Source organism: Miscanthus floridulus, chromosome 1, assembly GCF_019320115.1.
Source record: "Miscanthus floridulus cultivar M001 chromosome 1, ASM1932011v1, whole genome shotgun sequence".
Classification (NCBI taxonomy): domain Eukaryota; kingdom Viridiplantae; phylum Streptophyta; class Magnoliopsida; order Poales; family Poaceae; genus Miscanthus; species Miscanthus floridulus.
The window spans coordinates 158,152,242-158,169,122 of NC_089580.1; the positions used below are offsets into that span (position 1 = coordinate 158,152,242).

The 16,881-nt window shown below is 48.4% G+C and overlaps 1 protein-coding gene across 2 annotated transcripts; it reads right to left on the minus strand.

Annotated features, from left to right (window-relative positions):
• Window positions 1-8,807: 8,807 nt before the first annotated feature.
• Window positions 8,808-13,540, minus strand: LOC136545065 (putative potassium transporter 8). 2 transcript variants are annotated; one of them, XM_066537119.1, is made up of 10 exons: window positions 13,425-13,540; window positions 13,230-13,309; window positions 12,903-13,137; window positions 12,561-12,806; window positions 12,399-12,452; window positions 11,455-11,715; window positions 11,267-11,319; window positions 11,057-11,180; window positions 10,296-10,550; window positions 8,808-10,179 (listed from the first exon to the last, which is right to left on the minus strand). In XM_066537119.1, exons 2-10 carry the CDS (start codon window positions 13,266-13,268, stop codon window positions 9,035-9,037), a joined length of 2,412 nt encoding a protein of 803 aa, XP_066393216.1. In that variant the 5' UTR covers window positions 13,269-13,309; window positions 13,425-13,540; the 3' UTR covers window positions 8,808-9,034. The 2 variants fall into 2 exon arrangements, with proteins under 2 accessions (XP_066393216.1, XP_066393211.1); XM_066537114.1 differs by having other exon boundaries at window positions 13,230-13,387; window positions 13,477-13,491.
• Between the last annotated feature and the right edge of the window lie 3,341 nt (window positions 13,541-16,881).

The window sequence follows — 16,881 nt, forward strand, 5'->3', positions numbered from 1 at the left end:
GGTGGTGGTGGTTAAATCCAACGAGGTACGGTGTAAGTAGCTTGGCTGATGAATTGGACTTCCTTCGTTGTTTATTGCAGCAGCGCTTATTGTTTACGATGGATAGTTGAACGTGAACGTCAGCACCTCCTGTTTATAAGGAGGAGAAGGCGTGGCCCGGCCGACGGGCGTCTCCAAAACGGGGGATATTTAACTATTTGTCACTCTTACGTGAACCACGTATCCAATTGTCAGTTTTAGGATGCCAACTACATATTTGTCGTCGAGAACAGTAGTCGCATTACATTCTTGTTATTTTTGCTGCTCACGACAGATCAGCGTGCCACCATGGAAAGGTGACCATCCCTGGCGCAGCTGGATGGGAAAAGACCATTGTGCCCCCGCTTCTTTCCAACAACACAACAACCGTGCGAGCATCTTGGCACTGTTCATCTTCCTCGGCATGTTGGTTTGCCCGCCCTGGCCGCGGTCGTACGCTGGGTCGTACGCGCCACCCTGGGATGTGCGAGGGGAGGCGGCAGGCGGATGCGAGCCGAGCAGGGTGGGAGGCGGTGATCGACGCACAGCTGGCGGCGGCGCGGACACACCTGGCGGAGGCGCTGGCGAAGCTGGAGCAGGCGTGGGCGTGGGCCCGTGCCGCCGAGCTGCAACGGCCCCGCGCCGGCCGCCGACACTCCCTCCTCGTCCTCGTCCTCGTCCTCATATGTCCGTGCGGCTCTCGATCGACAACTCTGTCGAAGTGTCGATCATGTCATCGTGCTGCTTTGCTCATCACGTGTTAGGAATAGGAATTGGGATGAGCGCTTGATGGTCGTGATTTGCTGCTTCGGTGACCTGGACGATTCCTTTTCTGGTCGACAGCATGGAGTGCGTGATTGCCAATCCGCAGTCGAGCAAGGACCAAGGTTCCTGGCCGCGGCCGAGGCCACTGACTTCGTGCACGCGCACGATACGACGCCGCAGTGGAGCAACAGGAAGAAGATCTCGAACGCGCACACGTACCTCGCGCGCTCGGGGCACAGCGTCTGCTGCGTCTGCGGCGCCGCGGGCTTAACCGCCGCCGCAGCCGGACGCGCGTGCCGGCGCGGGATCCACACTGTGTCCCTGGCCCCGAAAGTGGCGTCCTTGCCGAGATGCGCTGGCGGCGTCGCCCTCCGCGGCCACTTCGCTCTGGATATGGACGGTCGTTGACCCGGAGGCAACGGAGCACTGGAGGTTCGATGGTTCGAGGACGAGGCGTCCACCAACTTTGGACGGAGGCGATGAACGTGCCTGGTGCAGGACGGAGGTTGAAGATGACATAGGGGCCAACATGTCGGTGAGATAAAAAAGGGTGGAGTGGGTCGACGTGTTGTTTTGTTTGAAATAGGCAGGGGCAGAATTGACTTTTTTGCATGTCTCTTCGACCGGATCTCACTCGCATCCCCGGTGGCGTGCTGATCGGTCGTGCCATATCAGCAAAAATAACAAGAACATAATGTGACTATTGTTTTCGGTGGCAAATGTGTAGTTAGCAGTGTAAAACCAACAATCGGATAGGTGGCTTCCATAAGAGTGGCAAATAGTTAAATATTCCCAAAACGTAGGAGGAGGAGGCGTAGGGAAGAGGCGAAGGCGGACTCTGGATTGGAGTCGGTTTCGGTATGTATTATTATTAGTTAGTTTTCACGCTCCATGTGTCCTGTTTTATTGTTTCTATTTCTGGCTATTCCGATCCCATTTAGAGCAACATCAAGAGATTCTTTATATCCTTTCTAATTTATAGGAATCTTCTGATGAAAAAATATCCTTCAACGGTCTCTTTAATTGTATTTTAAAATATAGACATTCTTTATTTTGGATTTCTTGTTAGCTAAAGATACAAATTGAGGATGGTTCTCAATAAAAAGCACAAGATATATAAAAATTGTTGAAAGGTACGAAGATATAGAAAGCTATTTTTACTTAAGTCACTCTCTAAATAATGTTATATAGAGTATAAATAAATTTTAGAATGACACTTAGAGATGCTTCTATGTTTCCATTAGAATGACACTTAGAATGACACTTAGAGACGCGGAACCGTTTTTGGTTTCTTCCCATCCCAGCACGTTCCTTTTTATTGATTAGATACATGCCTAAATGCTTTGATTAGGGCGTTCGTCCGTCCGGACACTTACTTGATGGGCCTGTGGACCGGCCCAAAACAACTTGCCTATGGCAAATGCACATACGTGGCCCTATCTCCACCACGCGCCGCTCCTCCCTCATAGCCTCGCAGTACGTCTGAATTGTACATCGTGCACGCTGCTCTGGTCCTCCCCTCGGCGAGCGAGATGCGGGGGCTGGCATCCGTGAAGGCAGGGATCCGCCCGCCATGTCTGGGGCTCGGGGCGGCCGCGTGGGTGTAGGTCACGGGCAGCGCCAGCTCCACGTTCACTCTCTACTTGCACGTGCGTCTCACTCGGCGCTGACCAGAGCCGCCTCGAGCTGCTCAGGGGTGGCCTATGACATCTGCGAGAACCTCGGCCTGCTCCCGGGGGTGCTCTGCAACTGGCTCCACCCCGCACTGCTCCTCCTCATCAACACCGGCGCGTGCCTCCTCAAGTATGGCACCGCGTGGCTCCTAATATCCGGTGTCGCGCCCATGTTGCCTTACTGGATGCTCCAGCAAGCAAGCGAGGGGAGGAGCTTCGTGTGACACCACTCTGCCAGCGAGTTTCCCACGCCGCTGTCACACCAGTGAGCTCCACATCGCAGCGAGCTCCATGCGCCCCAGCCGACCTCTGCGCCAGCATTGAGCTCCGCAACGATGAGCCTCTATTCGTCCAAGCAGCAAGGTGACATTGCGCTGAAAGCGCATGTTGCAATCATATGTTTCAAGTGTTTCAGATATTTCAGAGGTATGTTACAAGTGTTTTACATTGATATTGCAAAAGTAGATCGGGATGTTGTACATGTTGCAATGGGCTATACACGTATGTTTGAAGTGTATGTTCTAAATGTTTTATCTATTTCAGACGTATGTTGCAAGTGTTTCATTTAGATGTTGCAAAATCAGATTGGGATGTTGCATATATATGCAAGTGTTTTAGCTATTTTCATACGTATGTTGGTGTTTCATCTTAATGTTTGCAATGACTACACACGTGTTTTTAAGTTTTTTTATGGTGTTTTGCAAGTGTTTCAGACGTATTTTACAAGTGTTTCAGCTGTTTCAGACATATGTTGCAAGTGTTTCATCTAGATGTTGCAAAAGTATATTGGATGTTGCACATGTTGCAATGCACGTGAGAAGTGGAGGGGGGCACGAGTGGTCCCTGTGCGTGGTCTGGAGGCGCGGGCCCCGTGTGGGGGCGCAAAATGTAGGCTCGAGCGGGGGTGTGCTAGCCCGAGCGTGGGAAACGGATTGCAGTGTGGGCGTCCAGACAAGGTTCAGACGTCCAGGCGCTAGCACAGCCGAAACGAAAATTGTTTCCTGCTCGTTTCGATAGCGCAACACACACGACTCTCCAGCATCCCAACTCCCAAGACGTTGCAGCGATTGTTAACACCTTTTGCATTCACTTTGGTACCGAAGAAAGACAGCCCCGAGACTATCAGCGACTTCCGTCCTATGTCACTTATGAATATTACTCTCAAAGTCATCACCAAAATCCTAGCAGATAGACTACAAATGGTTATTCCGAGGATTGTCCATCGAAACCAATATGGGTTCATCAGATCGTGCACGATACAAGATTGTCTAGCTCAGAGCTATGAGTATATACACCAGTGCCACTATTCACGACAAGAGATTATTATTCTCAAACTAGATTTTGAGAAGGCATTTGACACGGTTGAGCACTCAACAATCATCCAGATCATGGCTCATATGGGTTTTCTAGATATATGGTTGCTTTGGGTACAGACCATCCTTTCATCTGGATCATCTGCTGTGCTCCTGAATGGAGTTCCCGGCAAGTTTTTCAAATGCAAGCGAGGAGTACGCCAAGGTGATCCCTTGTCTCCTCTCTTAATCGTGCTTGTTGTGGAGCTTTTATAGATTCTAGTCAACCGAGCCTCTACCATGAATCTACTTCGATTGCCTATCCCACAGCCAAGTGGTGACTTTCCTATGATTCAATACGCGAATGACACTCTTATGCTTCTCCAAGCGGATGCTAGGCAGCTAGTCTTCCTCAAAGCACTATTGCACAGTTTTGTAGAATTGTCGGGACTCAAAGTTAACTATAGCAAGTCTCATATTGTGGAGGATATGACCCCCGGTATCTATAAGACAAGACATGGCCCGCACCATCAAAGGTGGCCCAGCCACAAGATCAAGGTGTGCACGACACTAGTCGACGTGCACCGTAAGATATTGTATAGTACCAAATAGGATACTTTCCTTGTAACCCTACCCCTCTAGAGTATATAAGGAGAGGCAGAGGTCCCTTAGTCGACATCTACTTACATCACATATTCAATACAATACACCAAAGACACAGGATGTAGGGTATTACGTCGATCAGACAGCCCGAACCTGTCTAAATCGCTGTCTTTGCGCCTTGTGTCACCATCCGGTTTTTGATTACGCGCACCTCCACCGATCAATCTACCTTCGTGGGATAACCCTCGGAGGACTGTCGAGCATCTTTTGTCGATAGTTGGCGTCCACCGTGGGGCTCATGCTCGCTGATCCCTAGCGAACCAGATGGCGTAACTCAAGATCAACATCCTTCATGGCAACTCGGTGGATCACGTCGACATCCTTCGACAACCACGGCGCACGTCTTCATACGTGGATTGACACCACCAAGCTTTGACTACGTCCGTCCTACTCCAACACGAGATCAACTTTGTTCTAGCTGTCAAGCGAGCTGCCCGCGTCGCCGACCAGATAACGCCATACGCTGCCGACCAGATATTCTATCTAAAGCTAACTTATGCTTTAATATTTTTCTAAATATTCTCCAATCTTCGTATATCGCCATAATATTTCTCTGAGCTGTTTTCTCTATGTTTGCTCTCCAAATGATTTTCTTTCATGTATACCATCTTAAAGATGGCATACAACTAAGTCTAAGGCGAACCCCCGAACAGTCATGTTGACGCTTGGATGTCCCCAGAGATGGCCCTGTCTCCAGCTCCTCCCTACACGTGCACGAGTGTCTACCCTCTGCGTTATGGGTGGTCGGCAGCGGCTCCTTAGCGATGCTTCATTTTTCCTACACGCACACGGGCTCCGCGCTCCATGTTGTGGTTAACGGGCTAGCTAGGGCTGGAGACTCAGCTACACACTAACTGGTCGGGTGGTTTATATTAAATATAAATACATATTCAAGTGTTCACACCAACTGATCGTTGAGCTGCATACGCTATTTCATCACCATTGCTGATGCTCCTCCGGAGTTCATATATTTTACATCATGTACTACCCGTTCTACATATTTGTATTGCAGGATCATCGTCCAGGTGATCGGACCACCTGGTGCTCGGACTTCTCCACCGATCAACTGGTTGGACTACTAGGTTTGTGGACTTTGTCGCCAACCAGTTGATCCGACTGTTCGTCGGTCGCTTCTACTCAATGCTCACTTCGCCGTCGACCAGTTGACCGGACTCCTCGGCGCTCGAACATTGCCAGCTACGCCAAGGACTCCTCGATGCTCGGAACTCGCCAGCTACGCTGGGGACTCCTCGGTGCTTGGATTCTATGTGCATGCGTCGCCAGCTATGCCGAGGACTCCTCGGTGCTTGGATTCTCCGTGCACGCATCGCCAGCGGCATCGGGAACTCCTTGGTGCTCGGATTCTACATGCACCCATCGCCAGCTACATCGGGGACTCCTCGGTGCTCGGATTCTACGTGCGCGCATCGCTAGCTACGCCGGGGACTCCTCAGTGCTCGGATTCTATGTGCACGCATCGCCAGCTACGCCGGGGACTCCTCAGTGCTCGGATTCTATGTGCACGCGTCGCCAGCTACGTCGAGGACTCCTCGGTGCTCGGATTCTCCGTGCAAGCATCGCCAGCTATGCCGGGGACTCCCTTGGTGGTCGGATCTTGCTACGTCTTATCGGTGTGCTATCAAGTTGCTCCATGTTGTTCGGATTAGGGTGTTGATCTTGGGCAGCACATCTGGGGTCTTGATACACGCATGTCAGATGACGTCGGCAAGCTTTCAGACTTCTTTTCTTTGACCCTGCTATAAGATTCATTCTTCATCTTCTAGCAGGCTCAGGGACTAAGTGGTTACACTTCACCTGGCGGTGAATGTAGTGCTTATTTCTTGATTTACCCTCCTTATTGACGGAGTCTAAGGGGCTACACTTCTCCTAAGTGGAAGAATTTTCAAATTTTATCTTGGGCCCCTTACATTCTTCTAGCAAGCCTTACTTGGCTAAGTCAAAGGTCTCCTCACCAGTTAAACTGGTTGGCTTCGACCTTCACCGCCTAGGTCATCAGTTAAACTGGTCGGTTTTGACCTTCACCGCCTAGGTCACTAGCTAAACTGGTCGGCTTCGACCTTCACTGCTCGGATCACAAGTTAAACTGATCGGCTTCACGTCAAAGTGCTCGGACTTGTTCAAGACAGCGTTGCTCAAAGGATACAAGGCACTTGGGGACTAGCTGTGGGGGATATGACCCCGATATCCATAAGACAAGACATGGGCCGCACCATCAGAGGTGGCCCATCCCACAAGATCAAGGCGTGCACGGCACTGGTCGACGTGCACCGCAAGATATTGTATAGTACCAAATAGGATATTTTCCTTATAACCCTACCCCTTCAGAGTATATAAGGAGAGGCAGGGGTTCCCTAGTCGACATCTACTTACATCACATATTCAATACAATACACCAAAGACACAGGACATAGGGTATTATGTCAATCAGAAGGCCCGAACCTGTCTAAATCGTTGTCTCTGCGCCTTGTGTCACCATCCTGTTTCTGATTACACACACCTCCACCGATCAATCTATCTTCGTGGGATACCCCTCGGAGGACTGCCGAGCATCTTTTGTCGATACATATGTATCCCATCAATGTCTCCAATGAGAGAATGGCACACCTTGCGAGTACTTTTGGCTGTGACATAGGCACCATGCCCTTCACTTACTTGGGTTTACCCATGGGTACGACCAAGCCTCGCATTGAGGATTTCACTCCGATGATGGATAGAGTTGAAAGGAGATTATCTGCATGCTCGACTTGGCTCTCATACTCTAGTAGACTGGAGATGGTCAACTCTGCAAATAACCCCTATCACCACGTATGCTATGTGTACCATCAAGTTACCGAAGGGAGTCATTGACAACATTGATAGAGCAAGGAAACCGTGCCTCTGGAGAGGCAATGATACTGAGAAGAAGGGTGGGAATCTTGTGGCATGGCCAACTGTGATGAAAACCAAAGAGATGGGAGGTTTGTGCATGATCAATCTTCACCTACAGAATGATGCCCTTCTAAAACAGTTGAGCAAGTTTTACAATAAGGAAGACATCCCATGGGTACAGCTTATTTGGAGTAAATATTATGACACCAAGGTGCCCCATGTTGCAAAAGAAAACGAGCTCTTTTTGGTGGAAGGATGTGTTGCGCCTCAACGTCATCTTCAGAAGAATTGCAAAGTGTGAAATAGGGGACGGTTCATCAGCTTGTTTCTGGGAGGATTTGTGGTCTGAATCAGTGCTGTCCCAAGACTACTCAAGATTGGCCTCCTTTGCAACAAATGGTGACATTTCAGTGATGGAAGCTACGCAGGCTGAGGACCTTGATAGCCTATTCTTTATCCCACTATCGCAGCAAGCTTTCCAGGAGCTTGAGAATCTACAGGCCCGTCTGCAGCTAATCCCATATGATGACACTACTATTGATCAGTGGGTGCCTATCTAGGGTAACAAATATACTTCAAGACGCTTCTACTCTCACATTTTCAGCAATGTGCAAGCCCATCCGATCTTCAAGTCGGTCTGGAAATCGAAATGCACCCCGCGCATCAAGTTCTTTGCTTAGATAATTCTAGTGGACCGGTTGAACACCAAGTCGATGTTGAGGAGAAGGCATCTGAACATTCAAAACAGTATTTTTTGCGTCATGTGTAATGATGGGGAAGAGGAGACAAAGCATTTGTTTTTTGACTATCCATTTGCACAGGAATGCTGGGCGACTCTCAACTTCGTTTGGGATGACTTGTTGCAACTCATGGATAGATTGGTGCAAGGAAGTTTGGCGCATAACCTGCCCTTCTCCACAGAAGCTACGTTGATAGCGGCGTGGGAATTGTGGAAGATATACAATGACAAGGTCTTTTAGAGGCGACAACCGAGTCCGAATGCCTGGCTAGCTAATTTTAAAAATCAATGTTATCTACAGTCTGTCCGTTTTAAGGATGACTTGAGGTCATCTTTCTATGAAAAAAGTCGTTGCCGCGAACTGGCGAGCTGACAGAAAATTCAAAGCAAATTACATTCACAGAATGATGGTGTGTGCAAACTCGCATGAGAAGGGCCTAAACTGCCGGGCGATTCAGCATTACTATTTCTCGATATACTCCACACACACACACACACACACACACACACATATATATATATATATATATATATATATATATATATATATATATATATGTATATATACTACTAATAACTTATTCTATAGCTACTTTGAGTTACGATAATTACTATGTTAATTTACGAGATTATAGTAACTTCATACTAAGTGGTTTACTATAACGTTATGGTAAATATCTTCATGTGTTATACTATAGTAAATATATATTGACATTATCGTAAATTAATATATAAAATTATCGTAAATAGATGTGGCTACAGAATAACTTATTTTGTAACTAGCTACTCAATATATATATATATATAAAATATCCAGGTGCAAGCCGATCCGTTTTCATGCATGGTGGTGGTGCGTTACAACACCGAGATGAACACAGGTTAAACTACACAGAACGGCCTCATTATGTTACAGGGAAAACTGAAAACAGTCGTGTTTACTGTATCATCAGATGTTCAGCAAAAAAACAAGGCGTGTCGTCCCAGCCTCCAATCCATCAAAGCACGTACACCATGCCGACCTCCAGCAGCGACGCCGGGGGCACGCGCAGCGCCACGTCCGGGCCGCGGCAGTTGCGCCGCAGGAAGTTGTACCCGACGTCCACCGCCAGCCGCTTCAGCACCGACGAGCCGGGCTTGCACTGCACGTGCGAGTGCCCCAGGATGAACGCCGTGCCGCACTCCCGGGCCGCCGCCAGCGCCTCCAGCTCCTCCGCCACCTGCTTGTTGTCCGCGAACTCCGGGCTCGCCACGTGGCTGTCGGTGAAGAACCGCACCTGATTCGGCCCCGCTGCCGCCGAGCTGATCTCCGCGCGCCCGGGGCTCAGGCTGTCGTCGTCGTCGTCAGCGGAGGCGGCGGTGGCCGTGGCGCGCATCTCCACGGTGGACGCTGCCGAGTGCTTCATGCTGTCCTGGAGGTCGTAGCTGGCGCGGCGCTGGAGCGGGTTGCTCGCGATCACGGTCAGCCGCCGCTCCCGCTCGCCGGGCTCCAGCTCCAGCTCCTGCTCGCTGGCCTCGCTGCAGCGGTACGAGGCGTCCAGCTTTATGAACGTGGCCAGGGTCTCCACGAGCTCCGTCTCGAACGAGTCCACGTCCTGGTGCACGTCGCGGTAGCCGTAGCGCACGATGCACCGGTACGAGCGGTGGCCCGGCGGGCCGACGCGCCCGATGAGGTACCGCTCCGCCGGGAACACGTACGGCACCGGCACCGACTTGACGCACACGAACACGAGCACCTGGTGGAACGCCGGGAGGTTGGTCACGAACCGGGAGAAGTTGGCCGGGACGCCCGACGTCAGGTCCGTGTACACGAGGCCGATGCCGGGGACGCGGACCATGCCCAGCTTGTCGCCGAGGGCGAGGAGCCACTCCAGGGTCACCTTGTTGTGCAGGTCGAACTCGTACTTCTTGATGGTCGTGTAGTGCCAGATGAGCATGACGGCCATCAGGATCAGCGCCAGGAGGATGGGCAGCCACGCGCCTTCCAGGAACTTAATCAGGGACGCAGAGAAGTAGAGCGCCTCGATGGATCCAAAGAACAGGAGGAAAGCCAGTGCCAGCAGCGGTGGCCTGTGCCAGCACAGAACGATCACCAAGGATGTCAGGAACGTGGTCACCAGCATCACTGTGATCACAGCCAAACCTGCGGACATGCGATCGTCATCAAGGATAATCTGACACTGTGATAATAGCAAAATAATCAAGAAGCCAAAATAATCGGACACTGTGTAATAGCTAGTGTCAAGTAGTTTATCTTACCAGATGCATTTCCCATGTGTTTTGTATCCCTAAATCCAACGGTCACAGCAATGCAAAGGATCATAAGCAACCAATTGATCTCAGGAATGTATATTTGGCCATGAATTTTCTCAGATGTGTGTACAACTTTTACTCGAGGGAAGCAGCTCAGGGACTGGCTCTGGTTGATGATTGAGAATGTTCCGCTGATGATTGCTTGACTTCCGACTACCGAAGCCAAAATTGCCAATATAAGCACTGGCCATCTGATCTTATCTGAAGTTTGCATCAAAGAAAACTTCACATGAATTCGACTGGTATTGAATTTCTAAGAGATAAGAAATTATTAGAAGAGTATCAGTCATCAGTAACTTCCTATGAAGTATACAATGGATCGATCATGGACATGCATAATAGTTGCTATCTAGACTGCATAAAGCAAGATAAAATTGACCTTTAGAATCTCCTGTCCTGTCTTATAAATAGAAATTATATTATATAAACCTTCAAACAGAAAACTATTGAAGATTCCATAAGCGTGGAATAGAATTCAGGATGTGCAGTAGATTTAGCCAGAACATTTTCTAATTTTTTTCATGCAACAGGATGGGGCAGGCTCCTACGGAACCTTTTCCAAATTATTAATCAAGCTGTCAAAAGTGCTTCCCATATGATGATTGACATAAATATGTAACCAAGATTTTTTTTTTGTTTCCGTTAAACGAGCAAAACTCAAATTACACATGGAATATTTATGAAAATACAAGAGCCACAAAGCATACCTGGAACTGCGATGTAAAATCCAACTTTTGAACTAGAGTAAAAGTCATGATGTTTTGATAAGTAAGCAGCTTGACCCATGTATGCCAAAATCAGTGCGGGGTAGACTAGACAAGTGAAAGCAAGCTGCACAGTAGTGTAAAGCTAGACGATCTGCACAATAATTTAACATAGAAATATTATATGAATTCTCATGCAGGTCAAGAAGTTACCTGGATTGCACTGTATGAGAAGTGTCCAAGATCTGCGAACATTGCTTCCGATCCTGCAGCATTAGAATGCTAGACATTAGCCCACTTCTTTTATTTAATTATTGATACAAACGAGAGAATCCATTCAAACAGAATGAAACATATAATAAGGATTCTGACACGATATTTAGAGGCATTCCATAGTTTACCTGTCATGCAGAGCAAGATTCCACCAAGTGACATCCAACCATACTTTCTAGTCTTTTTTAAGAACTTGAACATATGAGAAGGATTTAGAGCCTTGTAGATGTGAGGATTCCAGTGGATGATATTATAAAGGCCAAGAGCACTCATGCAGAATAGCCAGGCTAGAACTATCGGGGCAAAGAGAAATCCAACCCTGTGTGTACCATAGTGCTGGAGGGCAAATAGGAATGCTAATATGACACAGGTTATTGGAATGACAGCATCTGCATGTAGAAGAAATAAATCAGTATGGCCAAACAATGAGGTTTTAAACTGGGAAAAGGTGAAATACCATAGCAAGACAATTTATTAGAAAAGTCACCATTTTGATTTTTCACCCTCAAGTGTTCAGACTTCAGAGTTCACAAGATTGTTTTGTTGACATTTGGAGATAGTAAAAGATGCTATTGGAATTTTACTTTGCATTGGGGAGAAAAACTAGTGATTCCGATGATTGCTTTCATTATGGTATAGCTGCTGTCAAATTAATTCCCATAAGAATGTATCGTTTTTTTCTCTCAAAACTGAATTCATGAACACAGCATTGCCAAAAGGCAGTCAACTATTATAGCGCCTTCTTCAACCAAGATAAGATGGAAAACTCATACAACAAAACAAGACAGCCAATGCAATCCTTTGTGCGAACCAATGCCCGCAGTTGGAATAGGAATCTCAACCTAGAAGGTCCTGGAGGTACTTCAAGACTAATCGGCTATGGCCAATAGATGCCCAATTACCAGATAAGAATGTTCAGTACTAATGTGGGGAAGGAAGCCAATGACAACATAGGCCAGCATTTTGACAGATGTCCCTGTGCTAATAGTCAACTCTTCGGAATGTGAAACTGTCTAGCAAACATAGCAAAGAGGAAATGAATTCAATTTGAAAGTTTTCTAGGATAACTCACATTCACGGTGATCCTTGGACAGTGAAAACTCAAGGCCTGAAACTGCTGAGAACACTGTGACATGTTTTCAGAAAACCACAGTAAGGAACCAGCTATCAGTATTTCAATCTGAAGAAAAGAAACCCAATTGGGCTAAGGAAAAGAAAGCTGATCTGAGGATACCAGATATAGCTGGTGTGAGAACGCCGTCCCCGATAACCATGCATGTGCCAATCATAACCATGATCAGTAGAGCAACGCGCAGCTTCCTGTGCTTCTCAAGCAACACTTTGATACGGGACTTGTCGGTTATTTCAGGAGGGCATTCCAGTTTATAGGTGGAAAGCTCCTCATCAGCAATCTGCCGGTTCGGGAGAAGGCTCACATTGGCGTGCCTGCAAATCAGAGAGTACAGGGCAAACGTTCCTCCTGCAGAATTGCAAAACCATATAAACTTAAAACTCTTTCGCGAGCAAAAAGCCTGCGCAGCAAGTGAGAGATACTGCTAGTTTTTTTCACGCATACCCTCGCCATTGTCGTCAGCTCGTAGGACAACGGAGACGTACTTGATGAGAGGGATCAAGGTGAGCGTCCAGAACACGAAGGAGAGCACGCCAAAGATCTCGTCGTTCGTGTCCGAGTGCTGGATGTCCTCGGCGAAGGTGCTCGAGTACACGTACAGCGGAGATATGCTGAGGTCTCCATAGACCACCCCCAAGCTCTGGTACGCCAGCAGCAAGGTGGTCTTCCATGAGTCCCTCTGCAAGAAAACCCAAACAAACAGCTAGTAATTCAGCAAGCATTGCTCACTCCATCTCACCAACATGCTGCTAGACTGCGAAACACACGTACCTTTGGGGATCTCAGGCCCCTCCCGAACTCAAGATCCATCGCGCGCTCGGCGGGAGCTTAGCCTTCACACATAACACTGGCTTTATTTCCGCACCATTCAACAAACACACCAGCTTCAAAACACTGCCGTTGCTCCAAATCCCCAAGTAATGAAGAATCTACTGGGAAGGAACAAGGAAGAAAGGGGGAAAATACCTCAGAAACCAAGAAAAAACACTGCAAGGAGAAATTGAGGTATGAGCTCAACTCAACAGCCTCAGCCCTCAAGGGGGATAGAGCAGAGGGACCAGCCGACCAGACTAGGCAAAAGACACATGCCATGGTTAAAGCCGGTGGAGCCCTCCCCCGCCCCTGCGTCTGCGTTACCGATAGGGAGAGGCCAGGGAAGGACGGCCACGTGTTCTTAGAGCTGTGGACTACTCACTGCTACTGCTGTTGCTTCTACCGAGTAGCAACACAGCACACCACGGCACAGCTAGATCCGAGTTGCAGGGAAAGGGAGACGAGCCGGCCAAGAACAAAAAAAAAAAACTCTCCCTCGGTCACATCGAAATTGCTATCTCGTTATACCCACGGATGTAGATGTGCAAATTCAAGGTGTGGTGTTGATGCAATCGGGGAAAAAAGGCACCGAATGCGTTTGGGGAGCAGAGTCGAGGAGGAGCACGCCATGTGAAACTACGGACAAATGCATGTGATCTCCCTCCCTTCCCTCTCGGCTCTCGCCCACTTTTGAAGACACGCGTGCCACCGGCCGGAGCCATGTAAAAGGCGTCGTTTCATAGCAGTTCATCCCCTGACGATCCTGGATGAAGAAACGAGAGTTGAATTCTTCTAGTACACCCCCATGACCATGAGATGAGAGTGACCTGCTCCTGGCTGAGAACACGGCCGTAGTTATCGCTAATGAATGCAATCAAGGGGCTCGTCGTCATCCATGTTCTACTAGTAGTACATAACTGCTCCGAAGCTATAGCTCGTGAATTGCTCTGTTTCGTGGTAGGTCCAATTCCAAACAATGCAATCCCCGTGAGAGCATCTGCTTGATATGGCAAGGATTGGATGGGCCAGGACCCAGGAATCCTCACGCCACAAGGAACTGACGCTAACCAACCAAATACCCCCACAAGGCCACAAACACAAGAATAACAGGGGAGCATCTGCCCATACCTTCTTGCAGGTTTGTATTGTAGGAGTATCTACAAATATAAGCGCATAACACTGTAAGTAAAATCTAACCAGCTGAAGAAAGGGAAAGCACGAACTCCCAGCTCCTTTTTGCTGTAGATAATAACGATAAGTACCAGACAGCATAGAAACAGAAACATCACCTTGCGAGACTCCCGTGAGAGCGAGGCTCCTCTTCTCGGAAGCTGGACTGCTACAACTACAAACCACAAATGTCCATAATGCCCGGGGCACGACGGCCCGGCCCGAAGCACGATATTTTAGCCCGACACAAGCATGGCACGGCCCGGTAAGCAGCGGGCCTAGGCCGGACCAGCCTGATACATAGGGCTGTGCTTGGGCCGTTGCTCAAGTACGGCGGGCGGCACGGCACGGCCCGGTCCACAAGGGTTGCCCCGGTGGCGACATGGCCTGCTAAGACCTCAACAGGCTAACCCTAACTCCCACACCCTCTCACTCTCTCACCCCTCCCGCGCAGCCCCCTCCCAATCCCAACACTAGCAGGCAGCAGCGCCGCACTCGGTTGCCCACTCGCCTCCTCGGCTTCTCCCCTTCTCACCTCGCAGACTCGCAGCTCGCGCTTCCCTCTCGCTCGCCTGTTCCCCGCACGCGGCGGTGCCTCCCTCGCGCGTGGCCGCCGTCTCCCTCTCGCACGCGGTGTCCGTGGCCAGATTCAAGCGCGCGGCTGTCGTCTCTGAACTCCCTCCCGCGCACGGCGTCCGCATCCTCCATGCCTCCCCACGCGGCCCCACCTCCAGGGCAAGCACGCCGGCGCCCGTTGGCCATCTATAGGTGTAATGTAATATAAATGGAACAAGAAATTGAGCGGTGGGTCTGGTCATCTAGTGAGGACGGGGCAAAGACTCGCAGAGGCTCTCCAGTCCCCATTTTTTTATAATTTGATTATTTAAAAAAAAAAGATTACGGGAGACGTAAATTCATCTTTGGATCCTGGGGGTCGGCGCTAGGACTCATGGCTCTGAGGTAACACGTCTCGGCGCCACATATCTTGGCTCTAAGGTGCCTGGCCATGCACAGCAGGACATCCTAGGTGGTGTTGACGTGGCCGGTACCTCGAAGCCACAGATCTTGGCTCCGAGCTCGACACCAGCTCCAACCTCGGAGCCGTGGATCTTGACTCCGAGCTCGGAGCCCTGGATCCTGGCATCGAGCATGGATTCAAAACCCATGACCAAACCGCAATGGTTCAGTTTGATGTCGAAGGATGGCACTTGTAAGGCCAATGTGAAGACAACATGCGGCTCAAGAATCATTATTTATGAAATTAACGTGCTGCTTGGTTTGATGCAATCTAATTGCGCTTCTTGCTGTTTGATTCACATAGTCCATAATGGATAATAGCGTGAATCATTACGGATCCATAGAATGCAGATACCGCTCATCATCTAGCGCTAACTGATCCAGTTGCCTGCTCCCTTGCGCACTCACGAAAACAAACAAATCAACGGCTTCGTGATGTGATCCCTTACCATTTACAATGTTTAGACAACACATTAAGAAAGGATGAATTTGAAGAGCAAGCTGTAAAACAATATAATTGTCGTCACCAAAAGCATTGACTATCATTTTATTAAAATATAGGTCTATAATATTCAAGATGGAAAGGTAAACTCGTTAAGATATACAGAAGTAACACACATGTATAGTTAGATGTCTAAATGAACCTTTTAACTAAGATCAGCGTCGGAAATTATTTTTAGAGCGCACACACCATATCCGTACCAAAAACAGGTGTAGGAATACCCATCAAAAGGTGGCTTACACCACCTATTTTGATCAGTTCTATAACACGACCACGCGGGCTAAGTTCGTATTCATGCGCGGTTCCCCTACTGTACTGTAGCAGTACTGTGACGAAGCCCAAAAAGCCTCAAATATGCGCATACTCAGGCTCCTCCATTTTCTACTTTATTTTTAGAGAAGCTAGAGCCGTTTTTCTTTCCGCTACATTAGCGGATTAGCCTACAGTAAACAACAGCGATATACATGTTAGGAGCCAGAGCCTAATACATTGTGTGTGTTTAATTTAGATATTTGAAGATGATACTAATAATATAATAATCTCAAAAGTTAATTTCATAAAAAAAATATTTGTTATTTTTATAAACATTTTATTATAAAAAGTACATTAGTATAGAAAATATTTTTACTCATGGCACTTTTTGATTTGTACTAGTGTGAAAGTTCAATTTTTACTGACATCACTTAAAAACTACGCGTTTAAATCGATCTACACTAGTAGAGCATATTTACACAAACCATATGTGCAAATTATTTCTAGAATTTGTAAATCAGTTCAGCAAAAAAAACTAATCCAGGAGAGGGCCACTGGCTAGCCAGCTCGGAGCCGAGATCCACGGCTCCGAGGTCGGAGCCACAGATCTTGGCGTCGAGCTCGGAGCTGAGATCTGAGCCAAAATCTGTGGCTCCGAGGTACCGGCCA

Bases quoted from the DNA above. Each gene is read 5' to 3' on its own strand.
- LOC136545065 (XM_066537119.1), bottom strand. From the start codon at position 13,268: ATGGATCTTGAGTTCGGGAGGGGCCTGAGATCCCCAAAG. The intron at 11,320-11,454 runs GTAAACTATGGA...CTAATGCTGCAG, and splicing joins AATCTTGCTCTGCATGACAG to GATCGGAAGCAATGTTCGCA. The intron at 10,180-10,295 runs GTAAGATAAACT...GCATGTCCGCAG, and splicing joins ACACATGGGAAATGCATCTG to GTTTGGCTGTGATCACAGTG.